Source organism: Gopherus evgoodei, chromosome 2, assembly GCF_007399415.2.
Source record: "Gopherus evgoodei ecotype Sinaloan lineage chromosome 2, rGopEvg1_v1.p, whole genome shotgun sequence".
Lineage (NCBI taxonomy): Eukaryota > Metazoa > Chordata > Testudines > Testudinidae > Gopherus > Gopherus evgoodei.
Genome location: NC_044323.1, coordinates 255,743,163 through 255,766,200, shown reverse-complemented (window position 1 = coordinate 255,766,200; position 23,038 = coordinate 255,743,163). Strand labels below are relative to the sequence as shown.

Here is a 23,038-nt window from a genome sequence, read left to right as displayed (position 1 = left end):
AGGGGCAGGTATATATATGTGTGCTAGCAAGCAAGCTAGAGATAACGAGGTCAATTCAATCAGGGAGGATGAGGCCCTGTTCTAGCAGTTGAGGTGTGAAAACCAAGAGAGGAGAAACTGGTTCTGTAATTGGCAAGCCATTCACAGTCTTTGTTCAATCCTGAGCTGATGGTGTCAAATTTGCAGATGAACTGAAGCTCAGCAGTTTCTCTTTGAGCAAAGAGAAACTGCTGAGCTTCAGTTCATCTGCAAATTTGACACCATCAGCTCAGGATTGAACAAAGACTGTGAATGGCTTGCCAATTACAGAACCAGTTTCTCCTCTCTTGGTTTTCACACCTCAACTGCTAGAACAGGGCCTCATCCTCCCTGATTGAATTGACCTCGTTATCTCTAGCTTGCTTGCTAGCACACATATATATACCTGCCCCTGGATATTTCCATTACATGCATCTGAGGAAGTGGGTATTCACCCACGAAAGCTCATGCTCCAAAACGTCTGTTAGTCTATAAGGTGCCACAGGATTCTTTGTTCTATAACAGCAACTCTTATCAGGCCTGACCAACTCACTACACCTAGCATGCTGCTTTCATAGTATTTATCCATAAAGAATGTCATGGGAGATTTTAAATGAAAGTCAGGATCATGCTGGTCATTAATATTGTTGTGAAATTATGTACTGACACTATGTAAGGAGTTATGTCTGCATAGTGGAAAAATATGTTTTCAAGTCTGAATCAAAGCAAGGTTCTCAAATAGTTTTTTGAGAAAAGATGTGTATTCATCTGTTTGCCTTGGTTCACATGTCAATTAAGCATTGCAGGCCAACACAGCGGAAGCTTGTTTTGCATACAAAGTCATCACAAGGATGTGAAGGCAACATGGAGTCAGCACACCAGGGAATAAACCGGTGGGTGGGGGGCAAGGCGGGTGTGATCCTAACTCAAGACAAAATAATGAATTTGGGGTGATATAAAGAGAAGGCAAAATGACATCCCCTTATCCTTCACCAAGGAAGCAAAAAGGACAGCACTTCTTGCATTCATGAATGAAGGATCCCAGCCATCTGGATGGAGATGCTGGGAGATTGCTTTAGGTGGAATAAACTACTTTAGACAAGGGTTTAACCTGTTAAAGTTGAGTTTAGACTCTAGATTATACTTTTTGTGTTATATGTAACCATTTCTGTTTACATTATTAACCTAACTCAGTATCTCTTAAATCTTAGCCTTTGACAATAAACATGTCTGTTTTCACTATAAATATATCTCAGTGCTGTTATATAAGAGTTGATCCTCAGCTGAATCAAACAAGCTAATGTGTACTCTGACCCCTTGGGGTTAGAACACCTGGTAACTTCTGTGAATGTCCATGGTTAAGGTCTGGACATTGCAGGGAGTGCTCTGAGGACTATGGGGTCAGTGTACAACTATCAGTAGTCTGCACAGAGAGAATGAGGCCTGCAGAGGCCTGCAAGCCGGTGCTTGTGTTGCCAGAGGGTTTTGGTTTCAGGGTGCTGAGCTACACACTAGAGACCGCCTCACACTAAGAGCAGTAGTGGTGAGGTGCCTCATGAGCCTGCGCCCCCTTGGATCACACGCTTCATTTTGTTTTTGTTTAAAAATAAAAGGACTTATCCCGAGGCTGGTACTCAGCTAATGTTCCCATAGGCAAAACTTTCACTGAAGTCAAACTAGGGAAATAGGATTAACTTCAAATTCTCCTTTCAATTTATAAGCATAGGCTATATCATACCATGGTACATATAAGTATGAATATTATAATAAATCATTTTTTGTATGAAAGACTGTATTATTTGACAAATTTATACACATAGCCACAGTTAAGGTTGATCAGTCAATTTTATCCTTTGTGTGCTTTCTCTTTCATCAACATTACATTCATGTTAAATTTTCTGAGTGGAATTTACACACACACACATACACGCATATATATTTAATAATGTTACAGTATCCAAAATTGTGTTAGGTGCCTCACAACATACAAAATAGTTGTGGCTTCTTCCCTGAAGTATTTAAGGAAGTTTAGTTTAGTTTAAGTTTAGTTAAGAGCTAGGATTTGTGTATGTCTGTAAAAATTATAAACTTTACACATAAAGAGAGAGAAGAGGGAGAGCACTTGATATCTCTCTACAAACTTCCCCATCTGATTTATTCAGAAAATTTGCACATGGATAATTGAAGCATGAATAATGTGAGAAAGTTCAACATTAGCTTGTTTTGTAGAGCTCAGTAAATGCTACTGAAACAAAACAAAACAAAGAATAGTTTAAAGGAAACTAGTTGGGTACTTCAAAAGTTTTGAATATTTCAAGGATTTGAGGACTGAATTCTGGAGGCCTGCGTTAGAGGAAGGTTGGGGTTTGGGTGCTGTGGTTTAAGGATTATTACTAGTTATCTTATAAGAGGATCCAACCAAATTGGGGCCCTGTTGTGGTAGCTGTGTAAAAACACATACTATGGCCAGTTCCTGCCCCAAGAGCTGTATTGGACGCTGGAGGTACTCAGCACTAGAGGGGAGTGAAAAACTGATTTTTGATTCAGGGGCCACACCAAAAAAAATCAAAGAATTTTGGGTTTGGTTTGAACCCAAAGTGAATTTTTTCAGTTTTTCTCGCCAAAACAAAAAACTACCAAACATTTTCTGATTCATGCCAAACAAATCACCTTATTTAATCTAAAATGGTTTTTTTTCCATTTTTCATTTCTTCTGGGATCATTTTCATCCCCCCCCCCGTTTTTAAAAAGTTAACTAATTTCAAAAGGAAATGTCACGTCACAACAAAAAGCCAAAATATTTCATTTCAAAATAGCCAGAACAAACCATGCCACTTTTTTCAATTTTTTTCAGCCAAAACTTTTTGCTAAATTTGACCTAAATTCACAGATAGTTTTTTTGCCCTGAAAAATTGTAATTTTTTGGTGAATTTATTGTTTGCCACAAAAATGTCACCTAGCCCTACTCAGCATCTTGCAGGTTTTCACATGATTAGATCCCATGTGTCTGTTTCTGCCAAAGCAGAATCAGGTCCTAAAATATGAAACACTATAATCACTCACTTTAGTTGCTCTCCTATTTTCATATTGGTGTCAGTATTGCTCAAGTGAGTATTCAGTTTTAAAGCTTATATGTAGCTGATGCTAAATATACTTGATTAGGAAACAAAGCCAACTTTGCGGTCAAAAGGAAACTCTCATAAAAGGCAGTAGGTGAAGGTATCATTCTACCCGTCTATATGATTATGTGGCTGTTGTCAAACACTGTTTTATAGTGCATACCATCTTGATTTTAAAGTGAAAAGGAGAGATACTGGATAAGAACCTATTCAACTTAAACAGAATATCAGAGTCTATATCTTTGGTGAAATACATCAAATGTACAAATAAACTGTTTTCTCTTCCCTTCATATCTCCTCTTGTCTCTGCTCACAACTCCCCTCTCTCAGTCTGTGGTGCCAGCCTCAAAGACCCAATTAATTGCTTCTTCTACAAATGTCTCTGTGTGTGCTGGTACATTCTCTCTATATTGACACTTCCGAGAAATCAGTTCATCGATGGTGGCTCCATTTTATTGCAGTTGAGAAGAGCTAATTATATTTATTAAAAATACAACATTTTGATGTTTTAGAATCTTTGAAAGTTGTGCAATTGGTGGCCTTTGTAACTACATCTCTTTTGTCCCAGGGACCAGATGGCATTCACCCAAGAGTTCTGAAAGAACTCACATGGTGGAACTATTAACTATGGTTTGTAACCTGTCCTTTAAATCAGCATCTGTACCCAATAACTGGACGATAGCTAATGTAATACCAATATTTAAAAAGGGCTCTGGAGGTGAACCCAGTAATTACAGACCAGTAAGTCTAATGTCAGTAGTGAGCAAATTAGTTGAAACAATAGTAAAGAATAAAATCGTCAGGCACATAGAAGAACATAAATCGTTGGGCAAAAGTCAACTTGGTTTCTGTAAAGGGAAATTGTGTCTTACTAATCTATTAGAGTTCTTTAAAGGAGTCAACAAATATATGGACAAGGGAGATCCAGTGGACATAGTGTACTTAGATTTCCAGAAAGCTTTTGACAAGGTCCCTCACCAAAGGTTCTCATGTAAATTAACGTGTCATGGGATAAAAGGGAAGATCCTTTCATGGATTGAGAACTGGTTAAAAGTCAGGGAACAAAGGGTAGGAATAAACGATAAATTTTCAGAATGGAGAGGGGTAACTAGTGGGTTTCCCAAGGGTCAGTCCTAGGATCATTTCTATTCAACTTATTCATAAATGATCTGGAGAAAGGGATAAACAGTGAGGTGGCAAAGTTTGCAGACGATAATAAACCGCTCAAGATAGTTAAGACCAAAGCAGACAATGGAGAACTTCAAAATGATCTCACAAAACTAAGTGACTGGGCAACAAACTGGCAAATGAAATTTAATGTGGATAAATGTAAAGTAATGCATATTGGAAAAGACAACCCCAACTATCCATACAATGTGATAGGGGCTAATTTAGCTACAACTAATCAGGAAAGAGATCTTGAAGTCATCATGGATAGTTCTCTGAAGACGTCCATGCAGTGTGCAGCGGCAGTCAAAAAACCAAACAGGAACTTAGGAATCATTCAAAAAGGGATAGAGAATAAGACGGAGAATATCTTATTGCCCTTATATAAATCCATGGCATGCCCACATCTTGAATACTGAGTACAGATGTCGACTCCTCATCTCAAAAAGATATACTGGCATTAGAAAAAGTTCAGAGACGGGCAACTAAAATGGTTAGGGGTTTGGAGAGGGTCCCATATGAGGAGAGATTAAACAGGCTGTGACTTTTCAACTTGGAAAAGAGGAGACTAAGGGGGATATGATATAGGTATATAAAATCATGAGTGGTGTAGAGAAAGTGAATAAGGAAAAGTTATTTACTTATTCTCATAATATCAGAACAAGGGACCACCAAATGAAATTAATGGGCAACAGGTTTAAAACAAATAAAAGGAAGTTCTTCTTCACACAGCACACAGTTAACCTGTGGAACTCCTTGCCTGAGAAGGTTGTGAAGGCTAGGACTATAACATGGTTTAAAAGAGAACTTTTCATGGAGGTTAAGTCCATTAAGGGCTATTAGCCAGGATGGGTAAGGAATGGTGGCCAAGCCTCCGTTTGTCAGAGGGTGGAGATGGATGGCAGGAGAGAGATCACTTGATCATTACCTGTTAGGTTCACTCCCTCTGAGGCACCTGACATTGGCCACTGTTGGCAGACAGGATACTGGGCTGGATGGACCTTTGGTCTGAGCCAATATGGCCATTCATATATTCTTATGTACATGTCAATATAGGCCTAGGGTTGCCACCCATCTGGGTTTTATCCGGTCTGTTCAGTTTTGGCTTCTGTGCCTGGGTGCCATTTTAGAGCTGCTAGGTGCCCGGTTTTCAACTGGAAAGTCCAGTTGAAAAGGAAACCTAGCAGTGTTTGGCCAGATGTACTGACTGGACACCAAGATTCCGATTACTGTGGAGTGGGAGGAGGTGCCAGGCCATTAATTCATGCCAGTCCCTGCTCAGCTGGAGCCGCCTCTTAGCTGCAGGGTTGCCAAGCTGCAGCAGCTCCCATCCCAGCACCGAAGCAGAGGGAGCCCAGTTGGTGGGGAGGGGGGAAGAGAGGTGGAGATGATCCAATATGCAATGGGAGGAGGGGGGAATAGGAGTGAGCAGTGGGGGTAGGGTATTGGGGGAAAAGGCAGACAAGAGGCACGGCCTCAAGGGAAGATGTGGGGCAGGGGCAGGCCCTCGAGGGTCCAGTTACCTGCAGTTATCAAGGTGGCAACTCTATGTAGGTCAGTGTTTGAAAGTCAAGACTACTGTGCCTTTTAATACGTCTTTTCCATGTTCAATGTCTATTCTCACAGAATCCAAAGAGTGCAGACCACTATAATACGCATTAACAAGCTCAATCAGTTCTTGCCCAGAATATCTTTTTGCTATAACCAGAAATGCAGCTGGCTCACTGCTGCCTTAGAACTATATAGTACTTTCCTTGTACTTTACTATAAACATCATGAACTGTCATACAGTAAAATGAAGAAGGTTTCACTGTATTTGGCAACTCTCCTGAGTCTTCTGGTTGATGAGGTCTTCTCAGCCCAGGGTGTTTGAGGAGTTTTCCTTTGTGCAGGATGGGGTGTTATTTAGGTGGCAGGAAAGAGTTTGTTTAAAAACTTTCTTTGCTGTGTTGTAGCTGTGCTGGTCCCATGATATTAGAACAGAAATTGGTCCAATAAAAAAAATATTACCTCACCTATCTTGTCTCTTTAAAAACTTTGCTGTTTCAAAACAACAATGCAAGTATTTTACTGGGTTTAGGCTTTTTTTAAACTTGTTTCACAAAATCTAAATTATGGGCCAATCTTGAATGATAGTGTCCAATTGCCAAACTTCCCTGGCTGTGAAGTCGGTCATGGGAAAGTGATTCCATAGTGCCAAAAGAGAAATGGTGGTGAGGTAAATTATTCAGATTAGGAGGGGCCAACCTCTGTACTGTCTGTACTGTCTATATTTTCAACAGATGATCTATTATGACAGTGATGACACCATTTATCTCACAACTAATGGAAGGGCCAATTGCTGTCACTATGCCCACATGGAGAGTGAAAATGGCACCTCTCCATCTGAAAAAATAAATCCCTTGGCAGGCAGCCAGTAAGTTCATATTTGCCATTGGGAGTTAGAGCGGGTAGCTCTTCATGCAGCAAATACTGTTTAGGTATTCTCCCTGAGCTCTGCAGAGCTTTCCATTTCATATGTTGCATAGATAGTTGTAAGTGTGTCCTCTTGGAACCACACAAAACTGTCATCTCTTCTCCAGTCCTAACTAATTACACTTTACTGGCTCATTTAATGCGTCATTTGGGTACCTTTGAAATGCAGGGCGTTTGGACACACATTTGTTTGGCTGTTCACATTACAATGCATTTTCGTACAGGGTTTAGATAAATAGGGTGGGAAAAGAATCGGAAAAAATTCTCCTGCCCCTCTGATGTCATGTGATCCAATGACTCTATGCTCAGCGCTGCCAGAAACTGTTTGTTTGCTATTTGTGAATAATACAGTTGTCTCAGTGGCTACGTCTACACTGCACATGACTATCTGAGGCACATAGGGTATGTGTAGCTATATGCCATAGTGAAAAGCAGGTTGCATCCACATTGCAGTGTATAGCTACTGGCGCTGGTGAGACCCCATCTGGAATATTGTGTGCAGTTCTGGTGTCCCATGTTCAAGAAGGATGAATTCAAACTGGAACAGGTCCAGAGACGGGCTACTAGGATGATCCGAGGAATGGAAAACCTGCCTTATGAAAGGAGACTCAAAGAGCTTGGCTTGTTTAGCCTGGCCAAAAGAAGGCTGCGGGGGGATATGCTTGCTCTATATAAATATATCAGGGGGGTTAACGTTAGGGAGGGAGAGGAATTATTTAAGTTTAGTACTAATGTAGGCACGAGGACGAATGGGTACAAACTGGATATTAGGAAGTTTAGACTTGAAATTAGATGAAGGTTTCTAACCATTAGGGGAGTGAAGTTCTGGAACAGCCTTCCGAGGGAAGTAGTGGGGGCAAAAGACTTATCTGGCTTTAAGACTAAGCTTGATAAGTATATGGAGAGGATGTTATGATAGGATAGTTTAATTTGGGCAATTGATCTTGGATTATCACCAGGTAAGTCTGCTCAGTGGTCTGCGGGGAGATGTTGGATGGGATGGGAACTGAGTTACTGCAGAGAATTCCTTCTTGGGTGCTGGCTGGTGAGTCTTGCCCACATGCTCAGGGTCTAGCTGATCGCCATATTTGGGGTCGGGAAGGAATTTTCCTCCAGGGCGGATTGGCAGGGGCCCTGGAGGTTTTTCGCCTTCCCCTGCAGTGTGGGGCATGGGTCGCTTGCTGGTGGATTCTCTGCAGCTTGAGGTCTTCAAACCAATTTTGAGGATTTCAATAACTCAGTCCTGGGTTAGGGGTTGTTATAAAAGTGGATGGGTAGGGTTCTGTGGCCTGCCTTGTGCAGGAGGTCAGACTAGATGATCATATTGGTCCCTTCTGACCTATGAGTCTATGAGCTAGATGCATCAATTAAAGGCACCAGCAGTGGGAAGGCAACAAGATGCTACACTGCTAAAAATAGTAGTGTAGAAAGGGGAGCCATTTAGAGGCCACAGTCACAGGGTTCAGGAGTGTCTTTACTATACTCACCTAAGTAGTGCCTCACCATCTATGCTGTTATTTATATCTGTGCTGGGGGGCATCTAATGTATCTACTCTACACATCGCCATAGGGAATGTGCAGTGCAGACATACCCAGTATTATCAGACAATGTTCCTAGATCAAACACATACTTTTCTTTTCTATAAATGTTCAGACAGTTCCATAGGCTACAAACATCCAACCAGAAGGCACTTTGTCTTAGGGCTTGAAAACACAAGAAAGTTACATTGGTTTAATTTAAATGGGCTTTACAATGATTAGTTAAACTAAGTCACATGTAGCCACATTTCAGTTTAAAAGTGGCTTATTTCAGTTTGGTTAAAGGTGGTAAAGAATCTGGTTTAGCTAAATAGATACTGATTTCTGGTTCAGTGTCTACACAGGGTTTTGCACACCAGTTTATCAAATCAGTTTAAAACAGTGTTAAACTAGTGCAAGTTTTTGTGGAAACAAGGACTAATAGTTTGGACATCTGAATATGGCAGCCAATACAGCTATACCGGCTATGCGTATTCAAGATCTAAGTCTTATTTTAATACCCTGCCAACTAGAAATGCAATGTGAAACATTTTCTCAACAAAACCTGCAGTTATACTGAAGCTAGGGCAGCCCGGCTTCCCCAGGAAGCAATTTAAAGGGCCGGAGGCTCCCAACAGCGGCTGGAGCCCCAGCCCTTTAAATTGCTGCCAGAGCCCCACTGCCAGAGCCCTGGGGTAGCGGTGGTGGGACTCAGGGGGTTATTTAAAGAGCTGGGGCTCCCGCTGCCTCTACTGCCCTGGGCCCTTTAAATAGCGGCTAGTGCCCTGCTGCTGCTATCTAAGAGCTCTGGGGGCTATTTAAAGGGCTGGGGCAGTAGAAGCAGGGGAGTCCTGGGCCCTTTAAATAGCCCCCAGAGCCCCACTGCCAGAGCCCTGGGGTAGCAGCGGCAGCTGGGGGCTCCGGCAGAGGTTTAAAGGGCCCAGGTGGGGTAGCGGCAGCCAATCCCTGGGCCCTTTAAACTGCTGCGGGAGCCCCCGGCTACCGCTGCTACCCCGGTACAGGGCAGGCCAGGGCTGTCTCTGATCCCTCCATCCCCACTCCTTCTCCCTGAGGCCCCACCCCTTCTGGGGGCCAGAGCCAGCCCCAAGCCAGCCCCGTACTGGTAAGTCCCTATTTCTACTTTCACCCCAGGTGTCACCCACAACTAGCCCTGCTGGTATAACAGCGAAAAGCCAGATAGGGCTTATGGCCCATTAGCAAAGACAATGGACTGTGAAAGAGCTTTGTCTTCCTTTGGATGCTCCAGGCAGCCTGAGAGTAATGGCTGCCAGAGTCCTGCAGAGACGTGGGTCTGGGTCACCTGGCACTGGACCCCCGCCCCTTAGAATGCCAGTGTTTTTCCACTGAAAGACAAAGGGTTCCTGACATACCCAAAAGCTATATAAGACCAGGGAGAGACATCATTGAGGTTCTCCTCCACCTCCCCACCCAAAGAGATACTGAAAAATACCTTGAAGCAAGAACTGAACTGGGGGGAGAAGGGTCGAGCCCAAGCTGGAAGGGTGTCTGGCTTGTGAGTAATATACCTGATGTCTCAAGCTGCAGGCCAGTGCAGTTGCCTTTCAAGACTTTCTGTAATCAGACAATATTTAGGGTGAGAAATCACTATTTGTAGCCAGTTTCTTTAGTGAATCAAGCTTAGTTAATGAGTTTTATTTCATTTGCTTAATAATCTGCTTTGTTCTGTTTGCTATCTCTTTAAGCACTTAACATCTGCCTTTTATAGTTAATAAAATTTATTTTATTTATTATTAAACCCAGTTTATGTAATTTCTAATTGGGAGGGCAAGAAGTCATGCACATCTCTCTTCACAGCGAGGAAGAGGGTGGATTTTTATGAGCTTTGGCGGTGCAGATTTTTCTATACAGTGCAAGACAATATACTTTTGGGTTTATCACCCAAAAGGGGTGTGCACGTGAGTGCTGGGGGAGCCCTCTCACACAGAGCTGACTTCAGTCTGCCTGCAGCTGGGTGTGACCCTACCTGTGGTATGTGCTGCAAGAGGCCGGAGAGCCTAATTCAGCAAAACAGGGAGAGGGAATCCAGGCTGGTGGAGCAGGAGAGTCTCAGTTAAACCGCAGTACATCAGGTTGCATCCCAGACGGGGTGGGGGAGTTCAAATCATCATGAGGGGGGGCCTCAGAAAGGAAAATGTTGAGGGGGGCCTCAGAAAGGAAAGGAAAATCTGGTCTGTCTGGCAGATTTTTTTAATTTCATGCATTACACAGGAAGACAGTAGTGGGTACTGTCCACTCTTCCTCAGCCAAGCAGTACCAAAATAAAGCTTTCGGTACCCAGCTCAAGAAAGCTCAGGCACCTCCCTAGCCTACCTAAACACAGGGAGAGAGGGTTTTGTCTAAGCCATTTGTGCGACACTGTCAGGATGAAATTGCTACTCTGATGGAATGATTTGGAACCTCTTGTGAACGCTCTTGTTTTGTTGATTTAAGGATATTGTAACTCTTTGCTTTACAGAGCATGCAACCATATCTTTCCCCAGATACAAAGTATCCAGAATGCAATAGCTTGAATTCTTTCAAATACCTCAGCTTTGCAGCATATCACTCCTAATTTAACAACTTCATATTGGTGTCTACAAAAGTCGTGTATTGATTTATAAGTTCTTTTTATTCACTGACATTAAGAAACATTCAAAGGACTTGTTACACCATGTTTCTCTGATCTCCCTTCTATTTGTTTTTCCAAATCATCCTTTAAGATGCAAATTGGCTGGCTATTTAATTTGCTCTGAATTTAAAACTCAGTTATAATGGGAACTAGAGCTTTCCTGCAGTGACATACTCCCGAGTCAAATTCACTGTTGGAGAAAGTGGGCACAATTCCACTGACAGCAATGGAATTGCTCTTACCTTATTCCAGTGGTGGGTCTGTCCCCTCATCTCTGGAACATATATTGATTCACCCAGGAAAAAATTTACTTCATGATCTTTACTAAAGTGTAAACTGGAAAAGAATCTTTGCTGCCAATTTTAATGTTCAATCCTGTTATTTGTCTTATAGAATTGGACATCAAGCTTTGGGTTTTATATAAAGCATAAAGCAGATTATTAAGGGCTAGGATGTTTTTAAAGTTTCGTAGCTCTAAAATCCTGTCCAGAGGTAGAAAGGCAGAGGTACACTTTTAGTCCTGTAAGGCTTCTTTAGATATATTTTAGTGAGATGCAAATAGTACAGAGATATGACAACTGCAAAGCACTGTCTATATAGTCTCTCTGCAGGAGGTTTTTTTCATTTCATACATTATTCATGAGTTGCTGCAGTGACACCACAAAGTTGGTGCACTTTAAAAGGGAGAAAAGGGAGCAAATCACTTGTGGGGTTTTCTTTAATTGTGAGAATTGCTGTATATTGTATAAATAAATCATGATAATTTGGATTCATAGCAACATGATCTCTTTCTTGAAGGCAAATGAAAGGCCAGATTTTTGGTCCTTGAAACTTCTGGTTAGGCACACTGGACACCAATTTCACTTTACTGCTAACTTACAAACTACACAGCAGTGAGTGAGAGCAAGCCTAGCCACGAACCTTATTACAAAGAAAAGCTTCAGTACAAAGAATAAGTAAATTGGCTCTTACTACTTAAGTTTGGCTAACTTGCACATAGCTACATTAATTATGACAATGTTTGAAGCAGTCTCCAAAAGGAAATGTTTGACAAACATAATTCAAGGTGATGATTTGTTTTAAAAATACTGTTTTAGTTTCACCTTAAAGTGCAAAGACTAGTTTCCTGTAGCCAAGTTCTGATGCGATTCCCTTTCAGCAAAGAGATGCAATTAATATCATATATCAAGTGAAGAGCCATGGATTGGCATGTGAAAAGGCACATAATTGATATATTTGGTAGCTTTAAATGTAAGTTAGCAGGAAATAGTCTTCCTTCAGTCATCGGCACTACTTCAGAATTTAACATTAACTTTATATCCAGACAAGTTCTCGTTGTCATTAATTGTGCCTAGTAAAAAAAATGAAATAAAAGCAGGATGAATTTGTAATAAAAATAGGATATAGGGGGAAATCCTGTGATACATGACTAACCCTTAAGTGCTTTGTGAGGGATGAGTCTTCTTTATATGTGCTAAAAGTTCAGCAACCACAGAGAACAGAAGTAGAGAGAAGATATATCCTTGATTTCAATTGCTGTACTGCATGATGGACAAGGGTGCGACCTATTTTTATTTGCATAACTGTCTCCCTGTTCATTGTGGCAGAGCTCAGTTCCTGCAGTAATGAGAAAACATGATTATTACCTTTGGATAAAGTCAAAATTGACACTTTATTAAACTTATTGCACATACTTTTACTATACTAACTCTCACCTGAGGAAAACTTCACAGTGAACATATTTCCCCTCTTTCTAAACACTGAGATGTTCTAGCTCACTTCACTTATAGTGTACTGTATAGGGGTTTTTGCAAGTAAAACATTTCAACTTTTTTTTTGGGGGGGTGGCTTTCCCCTAGGAGTTGCAGGGAAGAACTGGAAAATTCAACAATTTCAGTTTGCAGAGGTTCAGTGCAGGCCTATTTTTAAACAAATAGGAAATTCTCCACAGTCCCTACATTTTGTTTGGTTTGCTGTTAAATCTGTATCAAACCAACAAGCTGTACACAGTTTTCATCCCAAACTCTGGCTGGATAGGAAAGGTTGGCTGAGGTGTCGGTATTCAGCTCTCATTCACATTTGGGATAGAGTTCAATGTCAACGGTGAATCAGATCTAGGGCTGAGGTTAAGATGATTCTGAGAACTCACAAGCTGCACTCTGAAGATCAGCTGTTACCATCAGGTCAAGGCCCAAAGGTGGCAGAAATCTTGGGAGAACCAATGATTTGCCAAGGTTTTGGCCACATCCAAATGTAAAAAATAAACTCCTTTCACTTTTGGATGAATCAAAACCGGAGAGCAGGTATGGGTTTAGGGATTGCCAAGACCACACAGCAAGACAGTGACAGAGCCAGCATTAGAACTCAGGAGTTCTTGGCTTATTGTCCCATGCGCAAACCACTTTAGACCAGATTTATTTGTAAAAAAGAGATTTATCAAAAAAGCAAACTTTTATAGCACCTTAGTCAAGTTAAAGTAGGTAAGAATGCTGGTAATTAACGGCAGCATCCATCTTATTGCAGAGCCCATGAAAAGAGAGAGTATGCTATTTTTTTTTAAATTTAAGATCAAGTGATCGCTCTACTCACAGTATATATAATATTAAATGCTGTCTTTCCACATTTGTAAATGTTTCTTAAGCAAATCATCTCTGTAAATCTGGCTGATGCTTATCGGGAGTTGACATCTCATTTGTGTATTTCCCAGACTTTTAGGGCAGCGTCATTTAAAAGAATTCCAAACCTATTTTCAATTTTAGATCTTATCTCACAATTATTTTAAACTGTGCTAATATTTTTTTCCAGAGAGGAAACAAAAAGGGGTTTGAGTTTGGGTAGGGGGGGGGAAGGGAAATCTGTCATTTAATTTGATTGCATAATGCACATTTAAGAGAGACCTTTTTAAAGGTTTTAGTTTAACATTAAAAAATTACTCCAGCTGATGCAAAAACAGTAAGTCTCCATTTTAAAGGATCATCTCCCACAGTGTCAATAAAAATGAGTACAGTATATGATAAACAATGCTGGTGTACCTGCGTATTTTCAAAGGCCGCAAAGTTTGCTGAACATTGTTGTCTTATTTAATCTTACACATCAAACAGATTTAGAAGGATTATAGTGGAATCTCCCAGACTAAAGGCAGTAGACATATATATCATGAATGCCTGCTCTGTCCATTACTGTGCAGCTGTGGAAGAGATGGATAATACTTTCATAGACATCTAACAGAGAACATGCAGCAAATGTTTACTCAGTTTTTTCACTTTAAAGATATTGTTAAGAGCTCTATTGACAGCCATTACCATTCCTGCTTGTTTGGATGCAGCTCTGAAATGCAGAGAGCTAGAATATAAAAATTATTTGACTTTAGTGATTTCACAGTGTGGTGACAATACTATAAATTACAAAACGATTGCAAGTTTAAAAGTTAGACAAGTGCTACAGTTTTTAATATAATTCAGGCTATCAGAAAAACAAATCAGCAAACCAAAACCAAAAACCAGGGAGCTCTTCCTGAACTACAAGAAGAGTCAGTGCTACAAATTTACAAACAGAGGGTGAACTTCACCCTGGAGTGGTGGCCCTGTGCAAGGCCCTTCCTGCTGTTTAAGCCCTTTGGTGGTGTGCGGGAACAGCAGTGCAGGGGAATTTCCCCCAGCAGTGCAAGGGGAATTCAGTACAGTCTCCAGGGAAATCCTACATTGGTTGCAACAGGAGGAGTTGGAGGTGGATAAAAGGACTGGACTCTGGCTGGGGATCTACTGGATGACCTCAGAGACCAAGTTAGGAAGTGCTAGTTCATCTTTTGTTTGTAACTGAAAGCAATAGTGCGGAGTGTAATTGCAAAGTGTATTTCTGGTGCCCTAGTGAAGCTTCCTTTGGCAGCCATCAGACTGAGCATTTATGGAAACCCACTGAGAGCTACTGCCTGGAGGGCCTTAGTGCTTGGAGCACCTCTAGTTCCTCCAGGTGTGGTATCATGCTGAGTGTCCCGTAGACGTCTAGAGCGCTGGTATGCCACAGCACTCACAGCGACTTCCTGCCATGGCGTTGATTACAATACAAACCCCCATTGTTAGAGTCCGGATCAATTGAACACTACTGAAAGTTTGTACATAAATTTCTTTCCCTTGCACTTCGACTTCAAGGGGCAACATTAGGCCTGCTGTTATGGTACCAGAAAGGTGAGGCAGGGTGTCACTCAATTTAAAGAATGAAAGACTAGATTTCTCTTTCAATCAAGATGTTTAGCCATTTAGCTGACATTGTTTTTATAGTCAGAATTTTTAAGAAGTTGTTCTTTTTTTGATAAATAATAGCAGAAATAGCACTGAATTTGCTTCTTGTGGTTTTGAAGATAGTAGATTCTTTTGGCTTTCCATCTTGTGCTTACAGTCCTTGTATATGGTTTAGTGTATTACTATACTTACTAGATTTTTATTTACTGTCTTATATTTGTAGTACCTATGAAAGCTGTAGTTAAAACTGAACAGAACAAGTAAATGTTCCAAACTAACATATCAAACACCAAGAACAAAAGTTAACTGGCATAATTCAAAGAGATATAACACAAAGTAAAGTGCTTTCATGCTTTTCTGAAGAGCTAAACAGCTGACATATTTAGATAATCCCGTTTTGTCCATATTCTGTATTTTCAACAAACTCATAATGTTTACAAACACCTCTCCAGTTTGGGAAAGGCAGATCAGCAAAGGTAGTTTCAATTCCCAGGCATGTAGGAATTTACAATACTATTGTACTGTTGCTTCTTGGTATTTATGAATTGATAGACTATAGATTCAGTCTATATTTGGATGGATTAAGATAAAGGATTCTGCGTGAAGAATTACTGTTGAAAAGAGGCATGTGTTTTCTTTTATATACTTATACTCTTTTGCCAGGGCCAGCTCCAGCATGGGGGGGGGGGAAGCAGCTTTATTCTTCGGTAGCAATTTGGCAGCAGGTACTGAGGGAACTGCCGCCGAATCGCCGCTGAAGTGCCAGATGTGCAGCTTCTTTCTGCTGGCTGCCCCAAGCACCCTGCCACCCCAAGCTCCTGGAGCCGACCCTGGGTAAAGGAGTCGATTAATAGTTTTCACTCAAAACCTATGCAGCAGTACATGCCAGTTAAACATCTAATGATTGAAAAGTCTCATGACTCTCACTTTACCAATTCTTTGTATTAACACTGAGCCTTTCTGGTGAGTTAACACTTTGGGAAATGCACAGGAAAAATAGCAAGGCTGATTTATACAAAAATGCAATCATTTCATTACTCACTTTTGAACCATCATTAGTTTTCTCTCTCTGCTATATAGAAATCACCGTACCCATGTGACTGACTGGCAGAAATTCAAAACAACATTGAACATGATTGAGTCAGAGCTTAAAAGCACTAGGAAAGTTGATTTTAAGTATGGGCAATAAGATAGGAATTTTCTACAGCCCAATCACTGATCTGAAGATCTAGGTAATGGCAGAGCTACAGATGATCCTGTGTGTGTAGCAGATCAGACACTGATTTTTCAAAAGGTCAATGCAAAATATTCCAGAGAATATAAAAAGAGCCACAAAGAGTCTCAGTGAAATCCCAGACTCAAAGGCATTTCAAAAGAATCAGAGGCACATACAAGTCTCAAAATTATCCAGAAGCTTCTTGCAAAATAACAGTAATATCAGTTCTTTCTAAAATGGGAAGAACATCATTGCCCTTTACACCTCTAGAGTTGCTTTTGAAATTTTTTCTTCTAAAACATGAGTTTTGATACAAAGTAAGAAATGAGGATGTAAACTTTGGGACCCAAAGGCTTTTCTGTATTTTTACAAAGGAGCAGAGAAAATAGTTTAAAAAAAAAAAAAAGCTTATATGAAGGCATCACTAAAAGTAACTAATTCAGAAAGTCAGATGCAGGGTGGTGGTGCAAGAATTTGAAAGTAGAAGGCAGCTTGGGTGAAAGTGATCATGAAATCATAGAGTTCACAATTCTAAGGAAGGGTACAAGGAAGTACAGGAAAATAGAGACAATGGATTTCAGGAAGGTGGATTTTGGTAAGCTCAGAGAGCTGATAGGTAAGGTCCTGGGAATCAAAACTGAGGGGAAAAACAACTGAGGAGAGTTAGCAGTTTTTTCAAAGGGACACTATTAAGGGCCCAAAAGCAAGCTATTCCGCTGGGTAGGAAAGATAGAAAATGTGGCAAAAGACCACCTTGGCTTAACCACGAGATCTTGCATGAGCTAAAAAATAAAAAGGAGTCGTATAAAAAATGGAAACTAGGACAGATTACAGAGGATGAATATAGGCAAACAACACAGGAATGAGGGGCAAGATTAGAAAGGCAAAGGCACAAAATGAGCTCAAACTAGCTATGGGAATAAAGAGAAACAAGAAGTCTTTTTATCAATATATTAGAAGCAAGAGGAAGACCAAGGACAGAACATGAGAACATGACCTATGAAGGAAGGCTGAAAGAACTGGATTTGTTTAGTTTGGAAAAGAGAAGACTGAGAGGGGACATGATAGTAGTTTTCAGGTATTTAAAAGGGTGTCATCAGGAGAAGGGAGAAAACTTGTTCACCTTAGCCTCTAAGGATATAACAAGAAGCAATGGGCTTAAACTGCAGCAAGGGAGATTTAGGTTGGACATTAGGAAAAAGTTCCTAACTGTCAGGGTGGTTAAACACTGGAATAAATTGCCTGGGGAGGTTGCGGAATCTCCATCCCTGGAGATATTTAAGAGTAGGTTAGATAAATGTCTATCTGGGATGCTCTAGAGAGTATTTGGTCCTGCCATGAGGGCAGGGGACTGGACTCAATGACCTCTCAAGGTCCCTTCCAGTCCTAAAATCTATGAAAGAGACTTTTCTGATTTGTTTCTCATGATTTTGCAACCCAAAGAAATTTCGCACATGCAAACTCAAAATGCCACTCTTGCATGAAATTACCCAATTGTAGATTTGGAAAAAAATGCCATCAGAGGAGGAGGTAGAGGTGGTAGTTCAATATACAGAATTGCAGGGCCGCGGAGAACTACAGTTTGTGGTCCATGAGTCCAGGTGCTTCACCGTCTTATCTGGAGAAGTGAAGGCAGAGGAGTGCTGACATGCCCAGTCCATGGCCATGAGCACTACCAAAGCTGAGGTGGGTTGGGAAAAAAGAAAGTAACTCCCACTAGATGGCACAAATTATCTACATTCAACTCTCATATATGTTGGGGTGTAGGATGCCAGCATGTGCCACACCACCCGTGCAGGTTGCATGATGGTCTCATTGAGGGGCAGAGCAATGTGCATTTGTCCCCAAGGCTGGAGGATGTCCAGCAGCTGGTGATGTTGGTCCTGAACCTCCGCTGGGGAGGCACAAGCCAAGGGCCACGTTCTGCAGCAACTCTTGGTATTGGTGGTGACCATCAGGAGGTGAGAGGGTAGGGGGAATTTGGGCCTTGTCTAGAGAGGAAGAAGCCACCACCAGGACCAGTGGAATGGCAGTACCAGGTTGTGTTCTGGGTCCTCTTCCAGGTCTGAGCTGATTGGCTCTGGCAGAAAGACCCAGGTGGAAAGGTGCAAGACCATCAACAGTGGGTACAGCTGGTGGTAAGGGTCTCATGTAGGCCTTTGCTGCCAGGAGGTTGGGCCCTGAGTGTACCATCCCTGTGGGACTGGAGTGTATCCTGTCTGGTGTGGCAGATGCGCTTGGGAGTCTGAACTATGTCAGGAGACTAGGGAGAAGGATGGCACTTCTGCTGAGAAGCTCTCTGCGTCCAAAAGAAACCTCCAGTAGTGGTGGACTTGTGGATGCAGGCAGTCCTGCGACCGGCAGAGGTAGGTCCCAGCTGAGGAAGATCGGTGCATCTGCTGGGGTAGGAGGCTAGGGAACCGAGAGAAGTGTTGAGGGTGGGTACAGTAAGTTGAAGTGTGTCACCAGGACCAACAGTTCCACCTGTCCCAGCATCCAGGGCACGTCCCACTGGCCACTGAACCGAGGGGATGCACAGAGCAGAGGGGTATATCCCAGTGGGCTGTCTCATCACTCAATCGGCGCAGGGACTGTCAGTGCCGGCACCTATATTTTCCACTTTGCCTTGCCCCCTGCTGTAGGGAGTGGTGTGGTAGGGTCTGCACGTGACATCTTACCCAAACGGGTATGGCTCAGCGAGGAAATGCCGTGAATCACAGTAGTCTGCAACAGGAAGCTGCTGCAGTGTCAATTGGAGTACTTGCAGCTCTACTTTGCCTTATCGGTGGTGCCACTGGATCTGGGTAGGAGGTGGTGGATGGTGAGATGCACCTCTTCCAGGCAGTAGAGACAATGAGCATGCTCGTTGCTCACAGAGAACGAGCGAGGACACAAGACACAATTTTTAAACCCTGGAACGTGACACACCCAACTAGGTCCCGTGTGGGGTGACTAGCTAAACTAACTACTCTATTTACAGAATGAAGAAAGAAAGAAACGGAACGAAATAACTATATACCACAGACTATCATTCTCATAGAGACTATGAGCATGCAAAGAGAAGATTCCGACTACGACTGTGCAATAAGATGTAATTTAGGGGGCACCATTCCACATGGCCTCTTGTAACCTCGCATGCAGCATGAGGCAAGGTAAGATGCATGTGCGCATCAATTGGCACTGTTGCTAAAACGCCTGATGCACATACACACCCCATATTTGGAATACATAAAGGGACTATCACTCAAAGAAGAATATTACTTTTGGATTTTTTGGTTTGAAATGACTGTTTCAAAATTGCCTTCAATTAAAAAAATATGTTAACAAGTACTTTAAATTGAAACAAAATGTTTCAGTTTGGGTCCAGCAAAATGGGTTGTTTGACCTGACATTTTTAAACTTTTCAACTCTGAAATTTTCATAAAAATTAATTTTTGGGTCTACCCCGCATGGGTTTTTTCCCCTTTCTGAATTGCCAGCCAACCAAAAAGTCAGTTATTCACACAGCTCTAGTCCTGATGTCTGTTTCCATTAGTGCCACTGGTTGAACTTAACACTATTATGAATTTATATTGCACTTTACAACGTGTTTCGCTAAGCCTCAAAACACACCTATGAGCTAGATAAGTATAATTATCACCTTTTTACACAAAGAAACTAAGGATCACATCAGGTGACTTGCCCAATATCACATAGAATCAGTGATAAGAACCAGGATTTGAAACCAAGTCTCCTGATTCTCAGCCTTATCTCTACCTAACTAACTCACAGCAATACAGCATAGCAGGCAAAAATAGCCTCTAATTTTGTGCTCCCAACTTTAGTCAGTGTGGGCATGCTTACATTTATTACGTGTTTGTGCAGTGCTCTGTAACCTGATCAAGTGCTTTAGTCATTATCATAAGATAAATGTTAAATAATTATAATTATAAATCTAAGACCCAGTATTGGCCAAACACTATTTAACTGATATTTGTCTGAACTTCTAGAGTAATGCGAGTTGAAGACTGGGACGTATACGTGGAAAGTATTTTATTTTTATCTACAGTAAAGGGATGCTAAACCAGCCAAGATAAAAAGCATTTCACAAAAATGGCATGAAGACACAATTGTCTGGTTCGCTTTGTGCACAAAACTTTTTTTTCTGGCTCTACCATCAGCTCTGACATCACTTCATTTTTCATAGAAATGCTTCCAATTCTAGCCTGGAGAGGTGAAAAAAATTCAAGTGCCTTCTGCTTCAGGAAAGTCTTGAATTTCCCCAATTCAGTCAAGAGAGTTGAGTTGTACGCACCATTAATTTCCATGCAGAAAACAATGTTCACTTCAACCAACAATTAGTAGCAACATTTCTATCTTGCGCAGTGATGAGATTTTTATGCTAATCATTAAATAGCAGTAAATTAATCATTTGGGCACATTTAGATGGGATGTATATTTCATGAGACAGATAAAGATATCGAGATCAGTTTGATATTTACTCATGGTAAATGTCAGTGTCTCAGATCAGTATGAGGGAAGCATACTAAATACATATGCAGCCATAAATGTCTGTAGTGTAAATGCATAAGAATCACAGTTTTACCTCTAGTACTAGGAAATTACTGTCCTCCTCATCTCTGTTTAATTATTGTAAGGGAGGTAAAAACCCAATAGATCATACACTTAAATCATTCAAAGAGACAGGATAAACTTCAAATACCACCATCATATAAAGGACAAAATTAGTAACCTGATTTCTCAGCCTATAACTCCCTCCTTTTATAAACAGAAAAATTACCCACTTTGCATCAGGCATTCATCTCAATTTGCAGATAGTCTAGTCAGTCAAATGAATGATGGATCTGATTTGACCTCCCCGTCCACCCCAAAGAAATGTCTGGAAGCTCTGACTCCTAACAGAAAGGAAGACTGCCTGTGTTTGTCCCCTCCTCTCAGCTGATGAAGGAGGTTTGTAACATCTCAAGTAAAATGTTTATTTACATTTTCTGACACTGTTCCACATATTTTTATCACATTTAAATACCTTCACTCTTTCTTGGATTCAAATTAGGAAAGGGCATCCCAGTGCAATTTTGGAGGTATTCTTGTTGACGTGAAGGAAATTTATGTCTAGTGCATTTATTTTATAATGTCATTATAATATTTACAAGAAGCCCTGACTTCCTATGCGTTGCCTGCATATGAAAAGAATTTTTTTTTATCACCTCTTAATTTCTTGTCTCTGAAGAAAGCATGACAGGTGGTCCTCACTCAGAGATCAAAGGTAGTGTACAAGTTGAAATCAAGGCTGATCCCCCAGTTCTGTTATGGATATCTCTGAATAAGGTGGCTAGGTGATTGCAAATGCTTCCAAATAGAGAACTGAACAACCTATGTGTAAATTGAATAGCTAACACCTAAAACATCATCACTACTAAAGAACATAACTCCTGCTTTGAGCAGGAATAAAGGCAAAATATTGAAGAGGAGCTACAAAGACCCAATAGAAATGGAAAAAAAAATCTATATATAAATCATTTCATTATTTATTTACCTCTGCCTGTAGGACCTTTGAAATAGAGGTTTATCAGTTCTATAGTATCAACTGAAAAACATGGAAGTTTGTGAAAATAGCTGGCATGCAAATCTCTTCTGAAGAATATCCATTCCTCTCAGGCCTTGAGACTGGTGGAAAGAGCGATATTATCTTCAGAAGAAGTAATTTCCTTAGTTTTATAGGCTCTTCATGCAAGCTGTGATCTAACATGTAATCTTAAATATAGAAGTTTTGCTCTCTCTGCATCTCAGATGGCATTTCACAAAGACTATGGTGAATTTTCTCATTGGTCTAGTTGTGTTCAGGTAAATTTGGACTGACCTTTTAACATCCAAGCTGTACTACAGATTCTCTTTTGGATGGACTAATGAAGAAGGTGGGAAGAATAATCTCTATGTAAAATTTGAAATTGCACTTTGTATCTTGGAGCTATGTACAGAACAGCTTTGTCTGGAGGCTTAATACAATATGGCATTCTATGGAGTGCTCCCAACTCAGAAACTGCCAGTTGACATAATGGCAGCTAACGAACATGCTTTAATTGAAAAGAATACCTCTATCAATGGCTCAAATGGGGCAGAGGTTAAGGCTTGTAACACCAAGTTTACCCTTCCTGTTGGAAACCTATGGATCTTTGAGGAACAAAATCACTTTGACAGACTTTGATAGACAAAGATGTGGTGCCAAAGTTCATGTAAGGTCTCAAAAACAGGACAAAGATTTGAATTTAGAGACTTACAACAGCAAAAATCTCCCATTAGTGAGGACCACCAGCCATGCACTCATCAAAGAAACATTTCTGCTACTTTTACACTACATTGCTTTTGAAAACTGTAGAAATTTTGTGGTAAGTTTATGTCAACCGTTTCTTTTAAAAAAAGAAGAGAGAATATCTATATACAGTGTCTGTGTAAGATTAGTGAAACGCGTATATTAGTTAAAAATCAATATAGGAACACTATCAGGGCTCTATTGCGGTAAATCTCAATAGCTGGAAGGAAATGGCTGTCTCAGATAATTATCATTTGGACACCAGAATCTTCCCCAATAGCTCAACAGTTCAAATCCATCACAGGCCAATAGCAACTGAAAGTTATT

General features: G+C 40.9%; 1 protein-coding gene across 1 annotated transcript in view; it reads right to left on the bottom strand.

Annotated features, from left to right (window-relative positions):
* Positions 1-12,314: 12,314 nt before the first annotated feature.
* The window catches only part of CPQ (carboxypeptidase Q), a 248,406-nt gene continuing 237,682 nt past the window's right edge, over positions 12,315-23,038 (bottom strand). The window contains exons 9-10 of the mRNA XM_030553530.1: positions 13,980-14,134; positions 12,315-12,564 (exon numbers count right to left, since the gene is read on the bottom strand). Coding sequence (XP_030409390.1) covers positions 14,080-14,134 — 55 coding nt within the window. The 3' untranslated portion in view covers positions 12,315-12,564; positions 13,980-14,079. The remainder of the gene's footprint in view (positions 12,565-13,979; positions 14,135-23,038) is intronic.